General features: G+C 40.4%; 1 protein-coding gene across 2 annotated transcripts in view; it reads left to right on the forward strand.

Moving 5' to 3' along the window:
* The first annotated feature begins 272 nt into the window (after positions 1 to 272).
* The window catches only part of WNT7A (Wnt family member 7A), a 54,558-nt gene continuing 39,250 nt past the window's right edge, over positions 273 to 15,580 (forward strand). The window contains exons 1-2 of one of the 2 annotated variants that reach the window (XM_054036305.1): positions 273 to 1,175; positions 2,754 to 2,980. In XM_054036305.1, the coding sequence (XP_053892280.1) occupies positions 1,105 to 1,175; positions 2,754 to 2,980 (298 nt within the window). In that variant the 5' untranslated portion in view covers positions 273 to 1,104. Of the gene's footprint in view, positions 1,176 to 1,531; positions 1,606 to 2,753; positions 2,981 to 15,580 lie in introns of those variants that run through there. The other variant, XM_054036306.1, reaches the window with a different exon arrangement.

A 15,580-nucleotide genomic window follows, 5' to 3' on the forward strand; every position in this document is an offset into this window, starting at 1 on the left:
GTGATCATTTGTTAATCCTGACTCGGAAATCGGGGGGACGGGGGTGCAGGGAAGTGAGATGAAAAAATTAAGAAGTGGGTAGGCAGAAAGAGGGGAGGAGCATTTGGGCTGGTGGCAAACACATAAAACCAGCCGGTATGTTCACCTCACAGAGCAAAACAGGAAAACTATCCCCACATAAAACTTCAGATCCCCCTTCCCTCCCTGACAGGGCACAAACCACCCATCAACGAGGGAAGAGTGAGGGGGGAGGGGGAAGAAAGCTTGGAAAACCCTAAACACTGAGCTGGTGAAGAGAAAAGAGAAGGGAAAACGGATCATCCTAGAGAAAGATTAAAGCAACGCAGATCGGTGTAGCCTAGCATACTAAAGCGTCAGGAGGTTTGCACACCTTTGGGGGTTTCTGCGTATCTTCACAAGCATATTTACTGCGGTGTCTCATAAGGAAATTAACCTGTTACACTCGTTCTAGTTGGGACTGTCATTCAGTAGAGTCTATGCTCCTTTCCCTGATCCTTGACTTAAGGAAGGACTGCAGAAACCCACCTTCCGCTTAGGAGAATCGGTGGCGCTTCTTTACAAGCAGGTGGTCTGTTTGCGCTTTCTTATTCCCTTCTCCCCCTTCACCCCACCTCCCGGCTGGACAACTCCCTCCTTTGGAGAACACGCCCAAGTAGCTGAAGAAGAGAGAGAGAGAAAAAAAGAAGAGATAGATAGTAACATTGAACCTGAGGGGAGATCCAGAGCTGCTGCGTGCAGAGAGAGATCACTGCAGCCTATACATTCCCAGCACTAAAGTATTACGTGTGACAGGCATACAAATCCGAAATAAAAAGAAAAAAAAGAGAGAGAGAGAGAGAGAGAGACAGACAGACACAGGGTGGGTGAGTGAGTGAGAGAGAGACCCAGCTGAGGGATATGGTGTTTGTCTCTTGGGATTTACAAACACACACTGCCTGTTCAGATCACAAGAGGGTTTGTCTGTTTTGTCTGCACTACCTTGACCCGGAGCTGCACTGTCTGAGGCAACGAGAAATTAACCAGCACGAATAGCATTAGAGGCATCATTTTGCATGGTGATCTGAAAATCAGCAAACAAGGAATATGAACAGGAAAACAAGGCGTTGGATTTTCCATATCTTTCTGAGCCTAGGGATTGTATATATCAAAATTGGGTAAGTAACTTTAAAAAAAAAACCCACAAACGATTTCTCTCTGCCTATCCTGTCCAGACCTGTTAATATTTAACTGGGAAAGTTTGGAAGACTGTTGTTATTTTTTTAAAAAAAAGACAGCGCAGAAATGCTATTGCCTTTAACTGAATTCTTGGTGTGTAGTGTAGAGCTGGGGAATGGGAAAGTCATTGGTGATGTGCCGGAAGCATGACTGGAATGGCAATGTGCTGGGGTTATTTTTATGCTCTTTCTGTACCTACAGTATCCCCTGAAATCAAACCAAACTCTGCTTTCACATGCATGGCGAGTATCGCTTCAATGGAATTTGAAAGGACATTTGTTAGCCGTTCAGGAGAGCGAGCACCAGCGAGAGAGGCCGCCGGCTCCCTACCCCTTCCTCCCCCGGGAAAACCATCTCCTCTCTTCCCAGGTGCAAACTACTTGGACTGTTGCGGAGGGGGATAAGGACCCACGCCTGTCTTCTGATCGCGCAACAGCGATCTCGTAGGGCAGCCATGGGTCACCCTGTCATTAGCTGCTGGACTGGTCAAAGTGGGCGCTTTTATTTATTAAAAGCAATGGGAAATAAAATACACGCCAGTGTTCCGGCTATCCAGAGCCAAACCCTCTCCTCTCACCTGGAGATCAGCAGCATCTTTAGCATTACACCTCACCCAAATCATAGGCGTTATTCTGCAAGGGCAGGGAGTGGGCTGCAGCCCAGGATCAGAGGGGAGGGGCCGCTTTATTTTTCCCAACTGCACTAATTTAAGAAATTAATCAAACAATGACGATGACAATAATAATGAAAACCCCAGCCCTTGGAATGTATGTGTGTGTGTGTGTGTGTGTGTGTGTGCTTGTTCTGGGCGCTGGAGTTGCATGCGCTCTAATTTATGAATCAGGAAGTTGGGTCACGTTTTGGCAAAAGCCCACGCGCTCTTTATCTCTCTTTTAATTATAGACAGAAAAAAAAATGATGGGGGGGGGGGGCGCGGAAGGGCGAGGCTCTGATGTCCGTGAAATTGACCCAATCTTTCCTTTAAACGTCATTATTCTATTATTATCCCCAGGCTCCGCAAGATACCGGCTGGGGAGGCAACAAGCCCAGCAAAAAGTTGGGTTGGTCTTGGCCAGGGGCTGGTGGAGTAAAATGATGTTTTTGTTTTGCTGAAGTATGTGCCACAACCTCTCCGTGGCATTAGCCAACAGCCGGGGGAGGGTTTTAAACGCACGGTGCCACGTGAATACCTGAGCAGGGTTACAGAGGATGGGGCTCTCTCTGTCCTTTGCAGGGGTTCAGCCCCTTTATCGCCTTTACACCAGTCTATAGACTGACACAAAGCGGCCTGAAAACCGCTTGCTCCGGGGAAAGGTTACTAAGGTAGTGTCACAACATGAATGTGAAGATCCTAGGTTGAAAGCGCTTTCAAGGCAGAGAACATGCTTTGAAGTGAGAAGATGCCTCCCTCTGAAAGCACCTGTAAGAACGCTGCCGCCTCAGGAATCGATTGGCTCTGAAAGCTGCTGTGCTAATTTTATTTGTTCTGAGTCTTTCCCCTTCTTTTCTCATTCCAGGGGTTTTTCCTCTGTGGTGGCTCTGGGGGCCAGCATCATCTGTAACAAGATCCCGGGTTTAGCTCCTAGACAGAGGGCAATCTGTCAGAGCAGACCCGATGCTATCATAGTGATCGGAGAAGGGTCTCAAATGGGAATCAACGAATGTCAATTTCAATTCCGAAATGGACGCTGGAATTGCTCTGCCTTGGGGGAAAGGACGGTCTTTGGAAAAGAGCTGAAAGTGGGTATGTTACCTCTTTACTGGTTATTGCAAGGTTTGGACCTGAAGTCCACCAAAAGGTTAGCAAAAAGGGTTTGGTACACATCAGAATGTCACAGAATCATACATGCTAGGGCTGGGAAAGATCTGCCAGGACATCCAGTCTGTGCCAGCCAGTGCAGGATCATTCCCTTTAGAGTATTTTCACCTGCCCCTTTCTCTAGGATTATCAAAATAGATATCTGTGCATTTTCACCACAGGATAGCTAGTGAAACCCTCTCAAATACTCTAAGAAAGCAAATAAAAAGCCATCTTCCTCTAAATATTCCACCATCCTATACTTGTAAAGCCTGTGCCTTTTTTCATGCATGTACAACACACAACAGGACTTGGAGATTTGGATCTGGTTATGGGTTTTGCTGGCAGATAGGGTATTGAAGAGAGGCTAAGTTTTGGACTCTACACACAGAAAGCTCAAGAGCCATTCTGTGTAGATAGCAGCCCCCAAAGGGTGGACTTTTACAGGGTCAGTGCCTTATGTGAGATTCTCACTATTTAGACCAGGCAGCTCATGGAAACTAATTGTTTATTTGGTGAGAGATTGGTCCCTTCGAAAACAGAATTAGAAAATACACACCTTGCCAGTTTAGAATTCAACCCAGCCCAAGCCTTAGGTTAATATCTGGGCATTCAAGTCTGAACGACATCCACAGTCAAAGGGGGTTCTAATCCGAATTTCCAATTTGGGCTCATCTCGGTCGATCATACATGCTGATTTTTTTGTACTAACATTTTAAAATTGCACTCAAATAGCAGCAATAAAAATACAAATTTAGATGTGAGGAAATTTCAAACTAAGGGGGAAACACTGTCCTCAGACCTATGTATTGCAGCACTTATGGCACCTGAGGGCTTCTTTGTGTTTGTTGATCATGCCATACTTGGGAATAATGAGAAGATAAAATTTCAGCCTAAAGGGCCATAGTCACTTTTCAATTCACAATTAAAAATGGTCACTGATACCGATATGAGTTCCATGTCCGACGGTGGAGTCCACAGTTCTGGGGTTCTATGCCTTGGACTGTGACAGTACCCAGGAACCCAACAAGTTTAGATTCAAGGATCTATTGGAGGAGGGAACACTGTCAGGTATTTTATGTGGCTTGGAAAGCAAGATGTAGCATTGGCATGGCAAGGAGCCAAGAGTGCCAGGGGCACTTTTACACCAGGAGTACTGGGCTCTTTGATTTTTTGTGCAGGGCCTTTGGTTCGTTGAGAAGCCCTTTGGTTGGATTGGATTCAGGCCCTACTTTGTCTTAATCCACCCAGGGCAGGTGGACCAGGGCAGGATATGACCTAATTATAATACCAGTACCGCATTCCTTGTGCACCCAAGATGCCCATCAAAGTCATTGGGATTGGTACACAAAGAATGCAGCATTGGCATCTATATATCTGAAGTTCCTTACTTAGGCAGGTTTAAGTAAATGTTTTAGTATTACTCGAACGTATGTGTATGTGATTTCCAATGCTCATGTTTTTATGCAAGAACAAAAACAGGGAGAAGTCTAAATAGGCATAAAAAGATTTTTTTACTGAAGGCCAATGGGTTCTCAACACCTCTGAAAATCAGGCACTATATCTCAAATTGGTCACCCAAAGACTGAGGCATACAACATTAGTGAATACTTCTCAAAATGTGTCTGTTACACTGGAAGACTATAACTGCTTCTATAGAGTTGGCTCATTCCAGCCACTGATTTATGCAGGCATGTGTCTGACTGACTTCAATGATAGGATTGGACCACTCTAATCTAACAGTTACATACATTTTCTTTTTACAAATATATATGTCCTCAAGAGCAACAAACATGCAGAGTTATTGTGGTATGTTGTGTAAACACTGTCAGTTTTTTTCAAAATTGATTTAGCTGGTAGGCTATATTTAGGTACTTTTAAAGAAAGTCGATATTAAAGGAAGTGGATTTGATCCATCTTTGAAGTGTTACCTCATATCTAATTACCCATTATAATGCTTATATAGATAGGTGTATTCAAACATATCAGGCCAAACTCATCACTGGCGTAACTCCATTGACTTCAGTCTTTATACCAGGATTGAATGTGGACCATAATGAACAAAACTCACTTAAAATGCATAAGCAACAATGTTCAGATTTAAACAGTGTTTACACTTGCATTTCAAAACATACTATATGCATCTTGCTAGCAAGGTGCATAAGAAAGACAATCAATCCCATACAAAAATGCAGCTTTTTTGGAGCTCAAGAGTACATTCCTGGGATCCTTTAATGGCAAGTCTGATTTCAGTGCAAACTGTTATGGCTGAGTTAACTCACTGAAAAATAGTGGGTCTCTTGAATGCCACTAAATATTAATAACATTAGTGTAACCATTTGTGTTCCACAGATTGTCTTCTTGATCTTCTGTTTCCTGTCTGTATCAACATGTGTGGAAACCCTTGCACATTTGATTCAGACAATATCGTTTTATAAGAAGATGGAAAAAAACAGATTCAGTTCCTAGGCTTCTCTAAGCTGCTCACTGTTTTCCATTCCCCTTTATCAACTGTTCTTTCCATCTCCCTAAGCCCTGTAAAGAACCAGTATAAACTACAATTCACAATCATCTAAGCTAATATTTCACTGTGTTAAGAAGGGCAAATCCTATACCTAGTAAAGACAAAGGCCAGACTTAATGCCCACAACTAAGATAAGATAAAAGAGAAAGTCTCACATTTGTTATCATAAATACTGGGATGGGGACAGGAATGATACATGCAATATGAAATGTTAAACCTAAAATATCTCCCATATGGTAACCAATGCACTAATAACAATGCAATTTAATATTAATTTCAAAATATTTTTCACTTGTATATTTTTCTATATGAGTAGTATCTGTAGATCTCTACTTTCTCATTCCTTTCACATGATTACTCTGGATTGGCATTAGAATGCTATAAGTGTAAAAGGTACTAAAATATTAGTTAATGTGTGAACACTGATGATATTTCTCAGTCTGGCTGAATCTTTAAAATTGTTATCTTGGAAGTTGGCAGGATACCACTGGTCCCACAACTGCAATTTGCAATAAAAACATTTGACCGCATGACATCATTCTGCTTTCTCTATTAGATGACTGCCATGTGACTTTAAAGTGGCACTGTGGTGTCTGTGCTAAGATTAGGATGCAAATTCAAAATGACTGTAATGGAACTTGTTGAAATACCACTGCATCATTAAATGATTACAACATGGGCATATATGTGTACTAATACTATACTAAGTACCCCAAAAGAAATTCTATCAGTTTGTGAGGATTCAGCCATAAAACTCCTATGCTAACTGGAGTTGTGTGTGTAAATCTAGGATAATAGGTTATCTTGACAACTGCATATTCATGTTGACTGTTCTATACATAGTACCTATCTTTAAAAAGGGAAACAAAGAAGACCTAGGGAATGATAGACCTAGTCACCCTAACTTCAATATCTGGAAAGATACTGGAACAAATTATCGAACAATCAATTACTGTGCATCTAGAGGATAATAGGGCGATAGCCAACATGGATTTGTCAAGAACAAATAATAACAAACCAACCTAAGTTCCTTCTTTGACAGGGTTACTGGCCTAACTAATGCAGGGAAGCAGTGATATATCTTGATTTTAGTAAGGCCTTTGACATAGTATCACACAACATTTTCATAAGAAAATTAGGGAAATGTGGTCTAGATGAAAATACTATAAGGTGGGTGAACAACTGGTTGAAAGACCATACTCAAAGAGTAGTCATCAATGGTTACTATTCAATATTTTCATTAATTACTTGAACAATGGGGTGGAGAGTATGCTTATAACATTTGTGGATGACACCATTCAGGGAGGAATTGCAAGCACTTTGGAGGAAAGGATTAGAATTAAAAATAACCTTGACGAATTGGTCTGAAATCAACAAGATGAACTTCAGTAAAGACAAGTGCAAAGTACTGCACTTAGGAAGGAAAAATTAAATGCACCAATACAAAATGTGTATGACTGGCTAGTCAGTAGTACTGCTGAGAAGGATCTGGAGGCTATAGTGGATCATAAATTGAATGTGATGCAGTGGTGAAAAAGGCTAATATCATGCTGGGGTTTATTAAGTGGAGTAAGACATGGGAGGTAATTGCTCCACTCTACTCAGTGCTGGTAAGGTTTGAATGGATTATTATGTTCGGTTTTGGGTACCACGCTTTAAGAAAGATGTGGACAAATTGGAAACAGTTCAGAGGAGAGCAACAAAAGTAATAAAAGGTTTAGAAAACCTTACCTATAAGGAAAGCTTAAAAAAACCTGGATCAGTTTAATCTTGAGAAAAGAAGAGGGAGAGGGGACCTCGTGAGGTCTTCAAATATATTAAGGGCTATTATAGAGGATGTAATCAACTGCCCTCCATGTGCATAGGTGAGACAAGAAATAATCGTCTTAAACTGCAGCAAGGGAGATTTAGGTAGAGATTAGGAAAAACTTCCCAACTATAAATACTGTTAAGTATTGGAATGGGCTATCAAGGGAACTTGTAGAATCCCCATCACTGGAGGTTTTTAAGAACAGAATAGACCAACACCTGTCAGGCATGGTCTAGGTATATTTGATCCTGCTTCAGTGCATGGGGATGGAGTAGATGACCTTTTGGGGTCCCCTCCAACCCTACCTTTCTATGACATCAGATACAGTTTTGTTATCAATCTGAATCCTGGGATATCATTGTTTTATTACTTTTGTCTTTACTTGGTAGTCTGAATTCTGATATTGTGCAAGTGTAACCAAACCGGTACAAGTTTAATTTTCTTTCTTTTGTTGATTCTGGACTGTTACTCAGGAGATCTGGGTTCTAATCCTAACGTTGCCATTGATCTGCTGGGTAACACTGGGCAAGTCATGTCCCCTTCTCTCTGACTCACTTTACCCATCTATAAAATAGGGATAAAGATTTTGACCTCCTTTGTTAAGATCATTGAGATCTATGAATGAAAAGCACCACATAAGAGCTAGGTATTATTATTTGTAAACTTTTTTGGGAGCAGTCACATATAATTTTGCTAATCTGTCTTTCAAAGATCGTTTTGGACAAAGGATTATAGCTAGGGACCACTTAAATTTATTCACTATCAACATGGCATATTACTGTTCAGGTATTAGGTTCCCAAATATATTCACAGTGAGTCCCCATCCCATTTACTGCATAAATTTCATTTCTAGTGTTATACAGTATAGTTTGTCCTTCAAGAGCAAGACTTTACTACATTTGAATATGGATATCTGGTCATAACAATTGGTAATGATAATGTCAATAACAGTGCAGATGATGTGGTGATGCAATTATGAGTGTTTTTTAAATTAACAAATGCATAATGGTGTCCACACTTCAGCATTTTGGGACTTTCCATCACCAAAGCCATAAAGCAGCAAAGAGTCCTGTGGCACCTTATAGACTAACAGACGTATTGGAGCATGAGCTTTCGTGGGTGAATGCCCACTTTGTCGGCTGCAGAGCTGTAAAGTCTTCAGGGTAAGACAGTCCAAGGATTCTGCTCACATCTATTCAAATGAAGTGTCAGAAAGGATACAAAGGCCTGATGATGCAGATGAGTCTTTTGCAACAACATGAAGCTCAAATTTGGGCTCTTGTGGAACACCGAAAGAGCAAATTCAACCATGAGGGGTTTCCACTGAATACTCAGCAGACCAACTCAGAGGGTGTAATATCATGCACAAAGAAAGGGTGAACCTGCTAATTGCCATAGCTATGACAGGACACAGAGTGTTACTCTCTCAAATAACTGAGTCCTGACTCCTAGTTCCTGTGGAGATTAACTGCACCCAGAATAAGACAGTATCAAGCTGATGTGATGATGCAAGAACACAAGGAAAAAGATGTTTCTGTTTCTGATGACCTTAATGACACTATGATACAGTTGTGCCTTTGCAATGTGACAAGACAAAGTTTAAAGCAAATTCAATGGAAGTCTATGGAAACCTGGCAAAACTAAAACCAACTTCAGTGCAGGTCTTTGAAGATCCTGTGACAGACATTAAACAGGAAGAACTTCAACGCATGTCTATTAAGACCCTATCACTCTGATATAACAACATGACACAGCAAAACTAAAAGCAATTTCAAGGCAAGTCTCTGGAGACTCCCTTCATTGAGACATTGCCTGTGAAAAACATTGAATGCAACCTTTGGAGAAAGGACATGATGATCCTATTACACAAAAAACACACGAGACACTATTGCCATGCATGGGCCTGAGACGCAGAATGTCAACTTTAAACAAAAGGATTTCACTGCAGATTTGAATATTAAAAAAAAACTAAAAATAATGAAAAAAGAAGAACAGGAGTACTTGTGGCACCTTAGAGACTAACAAATTTATTAGAGCATCAGCTTTCGTGGACTACAGCCCACTTCTTCGGATGCATCCGAAGAAGTGGGCTGTAGTCCACGAAAGCTGATGCTCTAATAAATTTGTTAGTCTCTAAGGTGCCACAAGTACTCCTGTTCTTCTTTTTGCGGATACAGACTAACACGGCTGCTACTCTGAAACCTAAAAATAATGAAGACATTGTACATTATACAACAAAAGCAAGAATATCCTGAGTGACACATCTGCCACAACATTGTTAAATTAACTTATTGTGTCCATAACTTCCATTGTGAACATCCTCTTGGCCTTGCCTATGCTAGCAAAAATGGGACCTGGGATTGACTGCTAGTGCAGCACCACCAAAGGCAGCAATAGTGCAGCTTTAGTAGGCAGGGATGATTAGAAGAGACAGATAAATAGCTGAGTCCTGCTTACTCTACAGCTGACAGCATTGCTACCACTGGCAGAGTTCAACGAATGAGGGCTCATTTGGGGGAATGTATGTGCAGTCTCAGAGTGTGTGTGTGGGTTGGGGGGATAAGGGCTCACCATAATGTGTAAAGTTACGTTCCACAGACCTTTATCCTGCTCATACTACTTATGCGAGTAGTGCAACAGAAGTCAAAGGGACTACCCTTGTGAGTGAGGTGAACAGAATCTGGCCCATGTGCATTACAATAGGCCAAATTCAGCACTGATTTGCACTTTGTGCAATACTTTTAACTTCAGGGAGAATCTCAGTCAGAGAAGTTAAGTGATCTATGCAGGTTCATAGAGGGGACAAGGTGTTAGGAGTTATTAGCTCCCACTTACTTACATACTCAGACAAATAGACCATGCTTCTCTTCCAGCAACATCCTTAACTCTTGTTTACTGAGTGATTTACATTCCACATAGTCTCATGATAGTAGTGTGAGAGAAATTGGAGTGGTCTGAGTAAAGGTGGAGTCTTCCATTCTCATACATCCCCATGAATGACAAATATTCTGAAGGCCAAATTATGCCCTCTGTAATACCAGTATAACCCTCTTATCTTCCATGGGTTTGCAGTGTAACTAGCTAGCCTTGTAACTGAAATTTAGAAAACAATTGTTTTGCAGATGCAGAAAAGTGAAAAGAATTCAGCTCATTTCCCCACACCTGAGGTAGCAGGAGAAAAACGTAGTATTGTAACACTTATTTTGCCACTAATGTGCATAGATCTGACTTGCAGTAAGCATACATCTGTTCGGTAAAAAGTTATCTTTAGTCACTTTTCAGATTAGAAATGCATTTTCAATTATATCATTTCATCAGAATTATTTTTGTCTCATGTCTTTGGACCAACATTTTTTGGTATTCAATTCCAGGGTAATTTCATGGCACAGGCTTTAAAATTTTTGATTTTTTGAATTACAAAGAGCAAATATCAGGCCTAGGAGATCACTCTAAAATGATTTGCAGAAGGAAAGCAGGTTAAAATTAAACTAGTTTCTATAGTCAGAGTGAAGATATTTGCCCATGGAAACAAACAGGCAAGGCTGCCATCTTAGCAAAAGGTTTCTGTTTGGTATTGTGCCATTAATACAATACAGACCTTATTTTTTCCAAATGCAACCAGTGATAGATTAGAGATTGACAAATACTATATATTTTGAACCACTGGTGCTCGTGAGCCCCCAAGGTAAACTGAAAGGGCCAAATGCAGGTCCCTAAAAATTAATGGGAATTTTACCATTTTCTTCTGTAGGATGAGGACTTGCATTTATGTGCTGGATTTTCATCTCCTGCCACTATATTTTAGCATATGCATAGTATTTGCATATGCAGTAATGCAGGCTTAGTTATTCACAAGCAAAAATCTGCTCCTTCAAAAACAGAGGCGAGGCTGAAAATCTGGCATAATATATCTAAAACCCAGCATGTTGCTTTATGCCAAAGAGTCAATCTTTCTAGGCTGTGACTGTCACAGTAAGATAAAAACATTGCCCCAAGGTCACATTAGTTGGAATTCACATCAGAAGGCTCTCATACCTGCCTTCAAATGTATCTTGTGAGTACATGTTTTAGAGAAACAAAAAGATTACATTACATTAGAACGTAGAGTAACTAAATGCCTATTGCAGGGTTACTATATAGGTTTTTCTGAAAGAAAATATAACTACATAAAACACATTTTGACATAGTGTCATATAAGAAGTGAAGATTTATAAAAGGGATGACCCATATCTTCTGAAATCCAGAATGATGGGTCTGATTTTACAATATTTGTGACTTGAGTAACTATTTTATATGCTTAAAATAGAACTAACTTTTGAAATGGAATATATCTGTTTGTATCGCATTTCAGAATTTCACAGATGGGAAATATTTCCTGCTTACCTTTTTAAATACAATTCACCCTATTTCTTTAAATTGGTTAGCTAAGAATTTTTAACTTAGCATCCTCAACTTCATTTCAAGTTAGTAGAAGAGTTGGGAGCTCTCAGCACCCAGGTTTGGGCCCTTAACTGGAAAAATGGTCATACTTTAATTTTTAAAGCTGCCTTTTAAAATTAATTACATATGCTGTTTTAAGAATCAAGCCCATACACGCTCTCTCTCTCTCTCTCTCTCAAAAAGGCAGACCGAGATAAGTAGTCAGAGGATGAGTTCTGCTCTCCATTTTACTAGCTATGAATTATGATCTCTATAGAGATGTGAAGTAATGTTAGTCATGGCACATAATTGGCAAGGTACACTGTATTTTCCATCTTTCTATTTTCACAATCAACATATATTTCAGTTCATGTCACTGCAGATAACTCCCTCCCTGACCCCTTGGCTTTAAATAGCAGAAAATACAACGTATGTTTTCCAGTGAGATAAATACAAATTTGTCTTTTTTATTTCCCAGATTAGTCAATTTATGGTTGGGCTGATATGGGGGGACAAAACTTTTTAAAAACATACTTAGAATCTTAGAATTGAGCTGCTCAACACCATCAGCTCTCACTGTCTTCTTTGGGAGTAGAGGGTACTCAGCACCTTGCAGGATTAGATCCCGATTTCCTATGAATGCCAAACACACCCTGATTATTACTGCACTGATAGACATACATTTTATAAAAGGGTTTAATTTATTTAATTAAAAATGAAGAACTCTGTTTTAAAGACAAACAGAAATGTTTGGGGAGGGGAGGAAAAAGTGTGGCAATCCCAAATCAGTAACAGAATATAGGTACATATTTGCCCCAAGTACACAAACAGATCCCCCACTGACTTGCCGGATCCCAGTCCTGTCAACACTTTATTCATGGGGGTAAAGTATGGATGTGCAGGTTTGTAGGATTAGGGCTGTAGTGTACAGTACGCATTTCCTATAGTTACATTAAATGTTAGAAGAGCCACATTGTGGCCAACTTAACAAATCTTAAGGTTATGCTGCACTCTGTTCTTGACTTCAGTAGCTGTTCTGTGCGAGAAGCAACTGTCATACATACACTTTTAAGTACAAATAAATACATTTGAAAACTAAAAGGGTCAAAACATTATTCCCTTATTCAAGTATTTGCTAAATCTGAGTTCAAAGTTTCCCCCTGCAGCAGATGATGATATAACTGATGCTAAACTCACAGAAGTTAGAGATAGAAGAGACCTATTAGATCACCAAGCCCATCCCCTGAAAGGCCAGGCTATTGTTCTTTTCACGGGATGTAACTCTGCTTTAGATGTTGCAAGAAAAACACAAGAACCTGAAAGCTTGAATTTGTGTCTTGGCAGCTAAAAGGCTTTACACCACATCTTAAGTTTTTTTTACCTGCCATTTATGGCATATTACATATCCTTTATTTCTATGTATTTAATAATCATCAGAACAAGTGATCTCTTCACCAAAAATATTTGACCACATACTGGTATCTTGGTAGTGCTTGGCTATCTATGGATTTGTACTGCCCAAACAAAAGAATTCTTCATGTTTTACTGCTCACTAAATACTGGATCTGATATTCAGCAATAGAGGGAGTTTCCATTTATAAAGTGTGAGCAGTATGGAACTGGTGGCATTTATGGTTTAGTTTACTCATGATAAACCCAGTGCTTCTATTTATGACATGTAATGAGCTTGCCCAGCATCTCCTGTAGTTGGTGTTACTGTGCAGTCCTTGGTGACAGGACTGAAGACAGCTTTGGAGTTATCACATGCTACAGTGAGAAGGAACTATTCCATTGTCCAAAGACAGAACTCCAGTGAATCAGAAGACAGTTAAAGCACTACCAGTTGTTTTGTGATAGTGAAGTCTCACTGGTTTTTAGAGGCATGAATACCAAACTATATTCCATCAAATCAAACAGCATTATGACATGCTGGCACGTGGGAGAGCATGAATTTCTTCCAATAGCCACAGTACATAGGTTAAGTCCAGAAGAAAGTAGAAAAAGCAGAAGATATTCATGTCCAACACTGAAGAAGAACCTGTGTTCCTAGAGCATTGAAGCACTTGTTCAAGTACAGTTCAGCTTACTGTAAAGATTGTACCTGAAATGTAGCCAAGGTCAGAAAGAGCTTGATCATCTCCCATGTAATTACAGGAGCAGCCTTTACTTGCACAAATAGATATTTTTCTAAAGGTTTCTAAAATCTGTGTTCTAAAGTTAGTACCCATTGTAGGCCTTGCTCACCACAGACAAAAAGGAGGGAATAAATTATTAGCTGGTTAGGGGGCTTAAGGACAATTTCCTCACTGTGACTTTGTCTCCATGCTTGAATTTCTCCCCCATCCCTGTCTTTAGCTTTGCAGCAACTTCTGCAAAGCAGAAAGAGTGGACAGTAGGGCAGTGTTCCAGTCCATCAATTGACTTCTTAGCCTAAGTGGATTTTGCCATTTGTTTATCAGTATTTATGCAATACAAGCCAAAATATGGCTTCCCCTTCATGGGCACTTCATGGGAACAAGAGGCAGACATAATGCAGCTGCTTGGGAGAGCATGGGGAAGATTGGGGGCTAGCCTAGCATTACTAGTGGGGTGCTGCATATCCTACTTCAAAGCGAGTTGCACTCTAGCTAGAGTACCAGTCAGTACAAGCTACAACTTTTGTACAAGTGTAGCAAACTCTCCACCCTCCCCCAGCAATCCTAGGAGGCTTATGTAGGCACCACACCTCATTCCACCCCCCAACTCAGATGCCCCAGGCATTCTGCATCCCAGCACTCTATTGGCTGGAAGAACCATAATTTGGATGTATGATATTTCCTACACTGACCCAACATCCTGGATTGTGGTTTGCATGGATTCTAGTCATCCCCTCTTAGTTTGTTCATTGTGTACATTTATATTAAATTGCAGCTCCAAGAGGAGTTGTCAGTAAAGATTATTAAGATTTGCCATGGATGTCACCACCTTGCAAAGATTTTTTTTATTTCTGGGTCCCTTTCTGATGTTTTTAGCTGTTGGGTTGGACGATTGTTTATGATGACATATTTCCAATCTGGCAGCTCATTCTATGAATATATTCTCTCTACACTCTCTCCAAATAGTCTCTTCAGAGTTCACTCTTAAGACATGCTCTTTTGCTTTTACACCCCATGTCTGACCCTCTTAGGCATTTACAAAGCGCCAAGCACAGCCGTTTGGGGTTCTCCAACCTTTCAGGTTCTACAGAAGAGAGAGGATCACTGACTCAAACTTTCTTAATCATCCTCCTTCCCCGGGGGACAGTGTTGTGAGTGTTCTGGATATCCCCCCAAGAAGGCTCCATGGTCCATAGTGTAGAAACCATTGCTCTGAGCCCTATTCATATTTCCCTTCCCTCTTTACAGCATCCCTCTGTTATCCCCTCACAATAAAAACTTGGCAGGAATAATAACTTACTTCTTTGCTCTCTATTTTCTTTGACTCTAACAATCTTTTTATGCCACTTTACCTCTTCTCCCTGTACAACAGTTTCTGGTCCTGTCTATAAAGCATTTTTGATGCTATAATCATCAGTACCTCTGTATTTAAAAATACTACTACTACTAAAATAACTGCACTGGATTGAGATTAAAGCCTGAGCCCTTACAATGGTACTTCTAGCAATAAGATCCCGAATTTTATATTGCTAAATCTTTGCAGGAAAGTTAAGATAAAGGGGCTAATTTGGCTGTGAGATGCATATACATACATTCCTGAGTGATGGAGGAAGTAGAGTAGAGTGAAATTATTCCAGCTTGGTACTGGCTCTCTCAAA

The sequence above is a fragment of the Malaclemys terrapin genome, chromosome 7, assembly GCF_027887155.1.
Source record: "Malaclemys terrapin pileata isolate rMalTer1 chromosome 7, rMalTer1.hap1, whole genome shotgun sequence".
Taxonomy (NCBI): Eukaryota; Metazoa; Chordata; order Testudines; family Emydidae; genus Malaclemys; species Malaclemys terrapin.